This window comes from Dendrobates tinctorius, unplaced genomic scaffold, assembly GCF_039654945.1.
Source record: "Dendrobates tinctorius isolate UK_male_01 unplaced genomic scaffold, ASM3965494v1 ptg000069l, whole genome shotgun sequence".
In the NCBI taxonomy this organism is placed as follows: Eukaryota; Metazoa; Chordata; class Amphibia; order Anura; family Dendrobatidae; genus Dendrobates; species Dendrobates tinctorius.
Genome location: NW_027361737.1, coordinates 4373283 through 4386548, shown reverse-complemented (window position 1 = coordinate 4386548; position 13266 = coordinate 4373283). Strand labels below are relative to the sequence as shown.

At 43.9% G+C, this 13266-nt stretch overlaps 1 protein-coding gene across 1 annotated transcript in view; it reads right to left on the bottom strand.

The window, feature by feature from the left end:
- The window catches only part of LOC141095357 (mast cell carboxypeptidase A-like), a 57293-nt gene that overhangs the window by 21365 nt on the left and 22662 nt on the right, over nt 1-13266 (bottom strand). Inside the window, exons 3-5 of the mRNA XM_073581329.1 lie at nt 9306-9430; nt 5535-5631; nt 5346-5447 (exon numbers count right to left, since the gene is read on the bottom strand). Of these exons, the coding sequence (XP_073437430.1) occupies nt 5346-5447; nt 5535-5631; nt 9306-9430 (324 nt within the window). The remainder of the gene's footprint in view (nt 1-5345; nt 5448-5534; nt 5632-9305; nt 9431-13266) is intronic.

The following is a 13266-nucleotide window of genomic DNA, read 5'->3' as shown; positions in this document are numbered from 1 at the left end:
TGCACTCAAGTCCAATAGCGAGGTGCAGGTGTAACAGACCTGTAGGTCCTATTACCAATAATAATATAATTCACCGCACACTCAGAGGGGTTTCTTTATGCAAATAAGTGCTTATTTTTATTATATACAAAACATGTGGGAGCCAAACAAGTATATATAGCACGAAGTAGAAGCGATATAATTTAATACGACGTTTCGGCTCAATCCGAGCCTTTATCACTTTTATCGCTGAATTGAAATTCGGATCTTTGAATAAGGAAGAACAGAACTCCCAAGAGAATAGCCCAAGAAAGATGGCTGGTGCAGTGGTGCTAGATAGCGGCGCTCCCACGCCTAGCTGCATGACGCCACTGCAGCTAGGCGTGGGAGCGCCGCTATCTAGCACCACTGCACCAGCCATCTTTCTTGGGCTATTCTCTTGGGAGTTCTGTTCTTCCTTATTCAAAGATCCGAATTTCAATTCAGCGATAAAAGTGATAAAGGCTCGGATTGAGCCGAAACGTCGTATTAAATTATATCGCTTCTACTTCGTGCTATATATACTTGTTTGGCTCCCACATGTTTTGTATATAATAAAAATAAGCACTTATTTGCATAAAGAAACCCCTCTGAGTGTGCAGTGAATTATATTATTATGGGTTTTCCAGCAAGACAATGTCCCAAAACATACATGCAAGGCAACAAAGATTTGGCTCAAAAAGAAGCACATTAAGGTTATGGAGTGGCCTAGCCAGTCTTCAGACCTTAATCCCATAGAAAATTTATAGAGGGAGTTGAAGCTCTGAGTTGCTAAGCGACAGCCTCAAAATCTTAATGATTTAGAGCTGATCTGCAAAGAGGAGTGGACCAAGATTCCTCTTGACATGTTCGCAAACCTCATCGTCAACTACAAAAAACGTCTGACTGCTATGCTTGCCAATAAGGGTTTTGCCTGCCACCAAGTATTAAGCCTTGTTTGCCGGAGGGATCAAATACTTATTTCTCACTGCAAAATGTAAATAAATTTATATAATTTATACAATGTGATTTTCTGGATTTATTTTTTAATATTCTGTCCCTCAATGTTAAAATTAACCTACCCTTGGAATTATAGGCTGTTCATGTTTTTGTCAGTGGTAAACTTACAAAAATAGCAATGGATCAAATACCTATTTCCTTCACTGCATATACAGTAGTTATATAAATCTTTGAGAAAAGCAATGTTGGGTCTTTATGCAAATGAGGCTGAAGTTTCAAGTAGGGGTCTGATTACCAGCTAGTGCTTTAATTCTGACATCGTTGAATGCATTTGTCAAGAACGGTGCCGCTGGCTCCATCTTCCACCAATTAGCATGTGAGCCAGCAGTCGTGATAATGTCATTTCATTGCATCAGCTGTGCACTGCAGAGAGTCAGAGCGCTGAGGGAAATGGAGCAAGGTGAGTATGTGTTTTTGTTTGTCATGTGCATGGGATATTTATATGTACATAGAGGGCTGTGTGAGGCTCATACTGCATATAGGGGGGCTCATGCTGTAAATAAGAGGCTATGTGGGGCCCATGCTGTATATAAGAGGTTATGTGGGGCACATGCTGTGTATAGGGGGCTACGTGGGGCACATGCTGTATGTCAGAGGGCTACATGGGGTTCATGCTGTATAGCAGAGGTTATGTGGGGCACATACTGTGTATCAGAGGCTATCTGGGGCCCAAGCTGTGTATCAGGCTATCTGGGGCACAATTTTTTAAAGAAGAGGCAATAACTCAGCAGACAGAGGAACTGACCATGCAGCAACAGGTCAGCGGATCGAATCCTCAAACTAAGCAAACTGAGCTATAACCGTCATATACTGACATTGCAAACCAGACCCTCTCTTCCAATCTACTTTCTAGTCCATTGTGACGGTGTTTGATTGAATTGAGGTCAGGGCTCTTTGCGGCTTGTCAAGCTCTTATGTGGGGCACATGCTTTATATCAGAGGCTACATAGGGTACATGCTTTACATGGGAGGCTGCATGGGGCTCATACTGTAAATAGGAGGCTACGTGGGGGCTCATAATGCATATAGCAGGCTTGGTGGGGTCTCCAACTCTATATATTGGAGGCTAGGTAGGGGTTTTTATGACATATTTGGGGCTGTGTGAGGGCTCATATAGTATACAGGGGATGTCAGCATACTTAATTCTGCTCAATACTAAGTCATACAGTTAAGATTAATATAAAATATCTATAATTAATGTGTTAATATTAATATTGAGCAGAATTAATTTTAGCCTATTGTTTCGGTCTCCACAACAGTCACTGTCTCTTATGTGGCCCCTTGGGAAAATTAATTGCCCACCTGTGATGTAGAGGATCGATGAACTACAAGGATAATCAGTCTGCCATCTGTCATGGGTGTATGGGCTCAATTCAAATTTTGAACAAAGAACCCTTGCATCATTGCTCAGGTCCCCAATGACATTGGGACCTCTGCTGCTTATTTGTTACCAGCACGTATAGCTCTGCTGTCTAAACGCTACAAGCACAGCCTTCACTCAGCCTTACAGGCATTCACATTTATGTCTCCGACAAGGTGGGAAATGAAAATGCATATGAATATGTAAACAGCAGAGCTAGTGGTGTGTGATACATAGGTAGCATGGGGATAATTGCATGCAATGAGAACATAGCTGAGTTGTGTTTGCAAAACTGCAATGTGTCGATAACATAACTTTGCAAACACATCTTTAGACAGTCACAACACTTGGCTGAATCATTGACATGACCTTTGTTCTCTGTTTTTATTGTTCTGGAAATGTGTGTGTGGCGCCCCTGAGGGTTCAGTCGCCACAGAGGTACTGCACCTCCTTCTGAGGTGTAGTATCCCACTCCTCAGGTAAGATGGTGACACTTGACCAGACTCCAGCACCTGCACCCAGCACAGAAACTTTAGAACAGCAGAGCACCCTCTATGGCCCCTGCTTGGTTCATGAAGGGTTCTGGGAGGTGGGTGGACCTTAGATTGCACTAAAGAGGGGAAAGCTGACAGGAAGTTAGGAGAATCCCCAGAGAGGGATGGAGTGAAAGGACTGGAGCCGGTATCCAAGGCTGTGCCTGATACTAATGATCCTACAGCAGATACCGGAGGAATAGAAGTTGAGACCACTTTATTCCCACCTTAGACTCGATGACACAGTAGCAACGTGTGTGAGCCGGGGCATGATTGTAAGGAGTCCCCGAAGTAGGCTACAGCTGCCTGTCATGCAAGTGGAGTTCTAAGTAACAACAAGAAAGAGGAACTTGAGTGTAATTCATAACTACAAGTGTTGTGAATTCTCTTTCTGGGCTCCCTCTGGTGGTTACTGAAGGTAGTGGAGCTGGTCAGATTGACAGAGGTGTTGCAAGTTCTCTTTCTGGGCTCCCTCTGGTGGTTACTGAAGGTAGTGGAGCTGGTCAGATTGACAGAGGCTTGCCACCTGATAATGATGATGACGACGATTGGAGATCTGGGATTTCTGACTGGTGTATTTAAGACAGCTGACTTCCTTCAATCCCTGCTGGTGATTTTCTTCCTGTGCCTTCTGAGGTCTGATGTCTGATGTCTCTGGCTCTGTTCCTGCATGGTTCAGCTAAGTGGTTCATTTGCTAATCTTTTTGCATTTGATCTGGTTTTGTCTATCTCTGCTTTGTGCGGGTCAGCTTGCTCCTGCTGGGGCTGTGCTGGATCACCGCCCATATGTTACTACTTGTGTCAGTTTGTTCTGTCCCCTGCTATATTGGTCTCTTTTTGCTTTGCTTTCAGTATATATCAGAGTGCTGATATAGTGGGGGCGAAGTCATGTGACTTCAGTGTTTTTTGTGCATCAGACGTGTTGGATTTTTCAGGGTTTTTGCGTGATGGCAGACAGTGTCTTTCCTTTCCTGTCCTGTCTAGTCAGTTTGGGCCCCATCATTTGCTCAGTCTATTTTCCTGCCTGCGTTTGTGTTTTCATCTTGTCTCACCGACAATATATGTTTGGGGGCTGCCTATTCACTTGGGTTCTGCACCAGATTTCACCTTTCTTGCTTTAGGCTGAGTTAGATCTCCGGCTGTGCCGAGGCGTCTAGGGCTTCATAGATACGCTCTACGGCTACTGCTAGTTGTGTGGATAGGATCAGGGGTCTGCAATCAGCTTAGTTACCAACCTCTCTGGTTTTCTGATGGCTTAGCCTGGTCCTGTTATCTTCCTCGGTGACCCATTCATAACATACAAGCACTTCAGATTAGCGCTAGTAAGGAGACGTTCAGAAAAGGCACATTTGGAAGGGAGTGCTGGAAGGGTGTGCTCCATCTACCTGGGAGTTGGCTGAGCCCCTTACCTGTAGGACGCGGCACTGAAGCAGGCGCCAACCCACTCAGCACTGCTACATCTCTGTGCCTAACACTACACCATCTACCTCAACATCTTCTACCGCTGCTCTGGGACTACAGCTCTGCCTGTGGAGAGCTATTACACCTCTTCTGCATTACACCATCTGTCCCAGAGGATCTGCACTGCAGCGCTCATCCCCTTTTTGACCAGATACCACAGGTGGCATCACGAACTTATCTACTCATAAACTTTATTCAACTTATTTTATATGGACACCCAGGGCCACGGACCGGGTCACTGCCACCACGACACATCCCCTTTAAGACACCGGCCCGGTACCGAGTGAGTGAACCCCTCTTGCCCTGGGGGTGATCCATGTGTTAAGGGATGTGTGTAAACTATCTGGAGCTGAAGACTGGGAAATGTGATTTCTAGAGACAGTCAGGCTCTGGACCGGTAAAACCCTCTGCATCCTAATTGAGGGGTTGCCCCGTAATTATCTACATGTCTGCCTCACACTAGAGTGCTAATGAACTCTTGGGCACTCAAGGCAACAAGATCTGCTGCTCTGCAGACAGAGCAGTATCTGCAGACAGATCAGGCCATGATAGCTGCTCACAGTACGTCGAGCAACATGCTGTTGTTGTGTTGAATAATTCCTCCTGGGACATTTTGGAGAAATGGCCGTACTACTGGTACCCAGACCAAATCAATGTTATGCCAATCTGTTAGTTTACCTGGAATGAAGGCTAGAGGGGTTTGGCTACTGTGCATTATGCTACCCCACACCATAATAAATCAATATATTTTGAATTTTTTTATCATTTGCATGTCATTAACATGTCTATCAATCACGTAATTTCCAGTTTCATGACACATGACAATGTGGCTTGTAGCTATGGCTTGCTTCACATTTCTCGCATACTAGATATGAGCTCTGCACACTTCTGACCAATATAAACAAAACAAAAATAGAAATGTATGTATAAAAAGACATTTGCATTGTTAAGTATCAGGAATAAGCAGATTGTACCTTTAGAACCAGCATGGGACGCCCTTCATATGAATTTCCAATTTGTACTATGGAAGCCAAGTTTGGGTAATTCAATGAGATGGAGTAAGCCCACATGACAATCTAATGTAACAAGCGAGATACATATTTAAATGCACATTCTATTAATGACACTCAGACGACTGGCAGTAGGTTAGAGATGTTTCTGACCTCTTTCCATTCACGGTAGCGAGTCGATACCTTCTTGTTTTTACTTCTTTTGTTAAATTGATTCTCAATAGCTTTTTGTAAGTCATGAAATATAATCCTATAGGGAAATTTTAAAGAATATAATGGAAGTGGAAATATAACAGTACATTATGACATATATAAATTAGTATATATATGTACAGTATTTATTTATCAGGGATGATCGTATCGATCTTTTGATTATTGACTTCAAATTAAATTTCAAGAAATTAGAATGTCCCCACAATTTCAAACAATTTGCTATTCAACTCACAAGGAACTGCCCCCAAAAAGCCCAATACCATTTGACACACTATTGAAAAGTCCCAGAGTGGTCTTGCACCTCCTTTCGTGTCCTTTTTTGGTGGCGAAGGTTGTGTAGGGATGTAATTAACTTTGTGTCCTCCTGTTCTGTCTGTGCAAGTTCCAAGACCGTGCATTCTTATCCGTCTGGGTCTCTTTTAGCCTTAACCATTCCTGACCGACCATGAACTCATTTATCCATGGATTTATTTGCGGATCTTTCTTCATCCTCTGGTAAAACTGATATCTTAGTTGTGGTGGACAGGTTTAGTGAAATGGGTCACTTTATTGCTTTACCTGCTCTCCCTTACACCAAGGCACTGGCTCAAGTGTTTGTCACTAAGATTGTGAAGTTTCACGGGGGTTACATCTGGTGTGTCATCAGATTGGGAGACCCAATTTGTATCTAAATTTTGGAGGGTGTTTTGTTCTCTTTTAGGGATGAATTTATATTTTTCTTTGGTGTTCCATGCTCAAGCTAATTATAATGCTCCATACAGTACATGATGGGCCCCATAAGATGCTCCATACAAAAATATGCCCCATATAATGCTGCACAAAGTTTAATGGTGGCCCCATAACATTCTCCATAATAATAATAATAATAATAATAATAATAATCTTTATTTATATAGCGCCAACATATTCCGCAGCGCTTTACAGTTGAACAGTTTCAAACACAACAGTCATAAGTAACAACGTTAACAATAATAAAAACATAATAAATAATAATAAACATGCCCCATATAATACTGCACAGTAGTTAATGGTGGCCCCATAACATGCTCCATAACAAAACATGCCCCATATAATGCTGCAAAGTAGTTAATGGTGGCCCCATAACATGCTCATTTACTGCACAAGTGATAGGATTAAATCCTATCATGCTGCTGCTGCTGCCATTAAAAAAAATGACATACCTCTGTTGCTGACCACTGCTCTTCAGCGTCGCCGGCTCTCTGCAGTGACAGTTCAGGCAGAGGGTGCGCACTAACTACGTCATTGCGCCCTATGACCTGAACGTCACAGGACCCGGAAGACAGAAGACCGCTGGAAGATAGAGCGCGGTGGTGGACAGGTGAATATTGCAAGTGCTGGGGGCTTGAGCTAGAGGCGACATCGGCACCTGGCACCCAAGCGTGCCAGTGTCCCTGCCTGCTCAGGACCCCAGCACTTGTCCCGCTGCCAACGCCAAACGCCGGCCCTGTCAGCAGCCACCGGGACACTGACAGAGGCTGCAGGGGAGCGCAGACATGTTTCGGAGATGCTGGGGACCTCCACCCTGCATCGGTGAACAGGTAAGTGGCAAGTGTAAGTGACCATGACTCGTGTATAAGCCGAGGGGGGGTCTTTTCCAGCCCAAAAAAAGGGGCTGAAAAACTCTGCTTATACACAAGTATATATGGTACTTCTGTATGGTTCGCTGCACTGTATAGTGCCTGGTACATTGAAAAAGATATGATCTGTAGGAGATGATGTGGGTGCCTGCATCTGAGCTCAATGCTGGTAGGTTGATACGGTCCTTTCATTTGGCCCAACTGAGAAACCTAGCTCGAGGGTCTTGAGACTCCTCGTAGAAGGGGGGGTACTGTTACGAGTGTGTCATGCCAACCTGGCAGATCTAGAAGTAGAATATTTCTGCATATTGTGAATACCAGATCTCCCTGTGTGATTGGGTCCCAAATTAAATTAATTTGTTTTTCTTTAGTGCTGAAGACCATTTCATTGTTGATCAGAAAAGTGCAACTCCATTTTCAGCTGCTTCTGATCAGGTCATTACACCAAAAAACCTGGCCAGACCCTCTCTGTCTTGCCAATGAAAGCTCTGCTTCCAAGCACTTTGGAGACACTGTGTTGAGTAGAAGATCGTTGTTGCTATTGGAGATTCATCTTCCTGTGCTGTGTGTTTAAACTAAGTGTTTTGAGAGAAGTTGTGGGGAGGTGATCTGAAGTACATGTATGTTAATCTCCTGGTCCCTGTTCCTGTTTAGTTTATTGCTCCCTGTCCCTATTGCTGGTTGGTGCTTTGTAATCCCGCCCAAGCCACTACTATTGACAGAAAGCTTCCAATCAGTGGTGGGGGTGTAGTTGGACCAGGAGGTAGGAGACACCTATTTCTGTGGTGATGATCTCCTGCTGATAAAATACTGATTGCATTGAAACAGCAAAACACAGGCCTGTAAAGGGCCTGTCACACTAAGTGATATCTCTAGCAATATCGCTATAACTTGTGACGTTATAGCGATATTGCTAGCGATATCGCTGTGTGTGATACCTACGACCGGCTCCCCCGCTGGTTATCGCTGATCGCGCGAGAACGTCCTGGACCGTTTCTCGTCGTCAGCTTCCTGCGGTGCTTCCTGTGGAGAGACGAGCGACGAGCGTGGAGCCGGGCGGGAGGACGTAGGATCGCCTAGTGTGACAGGTAAGTAGCGTCCCCCGTCCCCAGCGATGTCGCTGGTGAGATCTGCCTGTGTGGCAGCTCACTAGCGACCACTTAGCGATGCACCAGCGATCCTGACAGCGTCATATCGCTGGTCAGGATCGCTGGTGCATCGCTAAGTGTGACAGTACCTTAAGTGACACATTGTTGGAATCAGAGTTTCTGTCTCTACATCTCAGATTACATAGCAAAAACATACTGACAGATACCCTTTAGTAAATCGCCTCATAGCTTTAAGAAGTCTGTAGGACACACATTAGTTTTTTGGGTATACAGTATATGCTATCCATTATTTTTCGGATAGACAATGAACCCATTACAATAAATGTGCTTTTCCACACGTTCATTATTATTTGCTGACCGATTGTTTTAAAAAAATGAACGTAGACATATCCCACTTTGATCCGTGTTTTGGATAAAACCCACCGATGTAAGTCAATAGCTCCATAAAATCAAATGGATTAGACATGAATGTGATTTGTGTGCTGTCTCTATTCTTCTGTTTACTGGGTTTGGGAAACTAGGATTTTTTTTTTCCATATGAGGAAAATGAATGCCACAGAGACTGGAAAAACTGACACAAGGACTAAAAATTGGTTCAGGACCCTGAAATAAATATGTAAATGAGAAAAATTTTGGGAAAATTCTGCCTTCCTAAGTACAGAATATACTTTGCCAATGCAAATTGATATCTCTGTAGAAAGCACAAGACCAGAACGAAGGGCAAGGTTTGCAAGATTAACAGCCTGCTCAATTGTGACTGGGGACAAAATTAGAACAGAAAGAATAAAGATGTATAAACTTTATATGTAGATATGTAAATTGTAATAACAATTTAAACAATAAATTGGTTAATTTTAATTGGTTGCACACAATATTATTAAAATAGTGAACAAAGAAATGTTCTTCACCCAGTTATGGTTTTGTCATAAATCACAGAGAAGAAAGTTACAATAAATGGAGCAGAGCCCAATGATCATGATTCAGAATTATAATTAATTACTTACTTGTACTTGATTCTCTCTTTTTCCAGGAGCTCTGCAACCACTTTAGATTGTTCTATATCAGCATGAAAATAAACATTAGATTTTGGGGTAATATGATGACTATATTTGGGCTTCCAGAAGTCAAGCTGCAAAAGTTAAGATAACAAAAAAATATTTATTTGAAGTACAGGTAATAGTTTCCACAGGTGTGAACAGCTTCACAGATTACACTAGTAAAGTCTAGGATTCCAGGGATCTGCTCACATAAGACACATTTATTGAAGAATGCTTTCTGACTTAAAATCCACTCCAATCTCCATTCAAATAAATGGGGTGGATTCAGAAGTTTCTACAATAAATATACTGCTTGTGAATAAACCAAGGGATCAATATTTCATCAATCCCTCTAGTTTAACCCCTTAGATGTTGAGGTCAACAGCACCGCTGATAAGACAGGTGGGTGAGGCTCGCTTCATCAACCCATCATCTCTCAGAGACCCAAACAAGCTGATATGTTGCCATGACATTGGCAGGCCTTACCGTGGCTTCCATAGCTCCCATCTTAGATCTCCTAACTCACACCTGTTCAAAGCAGTTAAAACTGGTTTGAATCACTGACTGGTAACCAACTTACGATGTTACTTAAAAAAAATGCTTTGTCCCAATTAATTTGCACAGCACCGTATGTGTGATCTGATGTCTTATTGCAGAGATATCCATGTTTTTCTAAATATGTAAATGAACTGTTAAGATCTATGGGCTGGATGTAAGAGGGTCACTGGGATGGTCATGTGCTTTTCCCTTGATTAGAAGAAAACAGTTATACGAAAAAGTGTTTTATATTGCATAGAACCTTATAGGCACCAAGGTGCATGGTTAATGTATTTTCATAATATGTGGATGACTCAACCTGTTCTGATAAATACATTAGATATACAGAAAGGATAAGATTAATACATAGGACATAGGTTAATATTTAGCTATAAGATAGGATTGGGTATAGTGCAGTGGTAATAAAGAAAAAGAAAAAGTCATTTCACCCCTTGTTGCGCCAGAAGACCGAGCACGGAAAATCTGCAGTGCAGCAGGAATCAAATCCAAAGAAGAGTAAATCCAGCTCTTGGTTCCTTGGGAAATTGTCTTTAGTAGACCATGCAATTAAAATCCAACTTCATATAGACAGCATATCGTCACTAACATCCTCAGGGACACTAGAACAGACGCGTTTCAAGCTCAAAGGCTCTTAAACATTGCTCTCAAATGATTGCTTGCACTGATTAAGAGCCTTTGAGCTCGAAACGTGTCTGTTCTAGTGTCCCTGAGGATGTTAGTGATGATATGCTCCCTATATGAAGTTTGATTTTAATTGCATGGTCTGATAAAGACAATTTCCCAAGGAACCAAGAGCTGGATTTACTCTTCTTTGGATAGTGCAGTGGTGGGCACAATAAGTTCATGAAGTAGACAGATTTAGGTTAGAAACAGTTAATGTGTACAGGAAGAGCTCCTGTATGGGAGGGGCAGGGTCAGTTAACAAGTGGAACACTTCCTGATTAGTTGAGGAGATTAGATAGAGAGAGCAGTGGTTGGAGGTGTGAGGGCACGAGGAGCATGGGTTGTTCATCACCAAGAGAACATCTATATATCTATATTAGAGAATATCTATATATATATATAATCGTCTTATGATGTTTGTCTGTAACCGAAATCCCGCTGCGGCCGCGACCAATCAGCGACAGGCGCAGTACGCAGGCGCAGTCCTCAATTAGAAGGATGCACGCCACCGCTAACATCGGGAGATCAGCGGCGTGCCGCTGATCTCCTGACTGTTGCTGCGGGTCATCTCCGGGCGCATGGGCGTCAGCGGCGACGCAGCCGGGAGATGACCAGCGCTAGCCAGTATCCAGGGTCCGGAGGAGAAGAGACTCCTTCGGACCCTCGATACCATAAACGTGTAAAAAAATAGAATTGGAATAAAAAATAGTGATCTACTCACCTTCCGACGGCCGCCGGACTCTTTCGCTCCTCTCCACGCTCCCGGCATCTTCCGGTCCCAGTACTGCTTTGCGCGAAATACCGCTGATGACGTCGCACTATCGCAAGAGTGAAGTCAGCAGCGGTCTTTGGCGCAAAGCAGTACTGGGAACGGAAGATGCCGGGAGCGTGGAGAGGAGGGACAGAGTCCGGGGGCTGTCGGATGGTGAGTATATCACTTTTTTTATTTTAATCTCCCGCTGGCCATATTCTAGCTCACTGTCCGCCATATTGGGGCACCCAAGTGATGGGTGTCTCAATATGGAAACTGCTGGTGATAGCAGCCTCTTGTGCGGTACCACCAGCGGAACACCGTCGCACTACACACACACACACACACTCTGTATACGCCGTATGCACCACACACACAAACACACACTGTACATGGGGAGGAAGCAAAAGACAATACTGACATTAAATAGGGGATCACAGAGGATTTATTTTGTGAGGTAAAATATTTCACTGACTGTCTTTAAACAATATTTTACCTCACAAAATGTATCCTCTGCGATCTCCTGCTGTAATGTCAGCATAGTCTTTTGCTTCCTCCCTTGCCCAGGAGATGTGGTATGTTCTGTACATGGTGAGACACAGACAATTTTTAAAATGAACTTTCGTTTGTGGGATAGCAGAGGGGATAGCACATGGGGTAGACAGGTCAAAGAAGAGAGCACAGACAGGAGAAGTCATCACATGGGGAAAGAGAGAGTGGATATGTGGGTGAGCTCACGGGGGGAAGAGATTCTCAACGCTGCAAAGCCTGCCCCCATGGTGACATTACTGCCTTCCCAATGCTATTGCATCGGGCCTCCATCTAGTCAGTCATATACTCGAAACTGACTTTTCTGGACCGTCTAGGGCCTACAGTACAACTGAGGCACTGAGAAGTGGGCCTCAGTGTCTTCCTAGGAGACTAAGTTGAAAGTGAAATTGCATAATGGAGTTGGGACCAGACATATGGAAGAAATAGAGCCGGATGGAGTATCTCAGTGGTCAGCGATGCCAAACAGGAAAGCAATAGCTCAGGGTGAGAGAACCACGAGCATCAGAATGTGTTGTGCTATGAACTTTGAAAACGGAATTGTTTGTGTCCAATACTGTGTGTTTCATTATGATAAAAATGTACTGTTAACAAACTTTTTTATTATAAAAGGAATTTGATGACCCTTAATGTGTGTGTTCCTAAACTTCAAGAACTGGAGACAGCAGATGCTTGCAACCAAAACGCGTGTAACAACCCTGCTGGCATCGCTGCATGGCCTCCCATACAACCTCTCACCAACTTGCTCACTGCTCCAGGTCATGCTGTGATTTCTGTCTGCTGCCAGCTCCATGCTTTGCCTCCTCTCTGCTCTGTGCATATTTCTTGACTGTGTGTATAGGGGCACGGCGCCAGAACTCTCTTGTTCTTATGGAGTCAGGGTGCACCTGGCTAATGTATCCCTGACCAATTACCAAGAGCCCTCTAGTATTTTGGGCTGCTCTATCCACTGAACTGGGCCTGTGCAATGTGTTCACTCAGTATCTTGCTACTGAGCCTGCCAGGTCCTCTTCTGTGTATCTCCTTCTCTGGAGGTGTTGCTCCTAGCCTTGCTTGGTATCTGTGTACACTCTGCCCCAGTGTCCTTGGCCAATTACCTTGTCTCATATAGTTACTCTGTCTGAACTCTGTCCTAAGTCCGTCTGTCTGTCAGTCTCCTTGGCTTTGGCTTCTTACCCTGCTGTGTCTTTCCTTGTGTCCTCCCTGTCTGCTTTTGTTCCGCATTCTTGCGGCTCTGTTCATGCTCTGCTCTCTTGCGACTCTGTCTGCTCTGTAGGCTCTGCCTGTTCTCTGTACTCTTGTGGTTCTGCTTGGTTCTGCTGCTGCAGAACCTCTTGCCGCTCTCCTGCTTTTCTCCGCAGCCTTGCGGTTTCCCTCCTGTGTGAACAGGTCCAACCCTGTTCCATC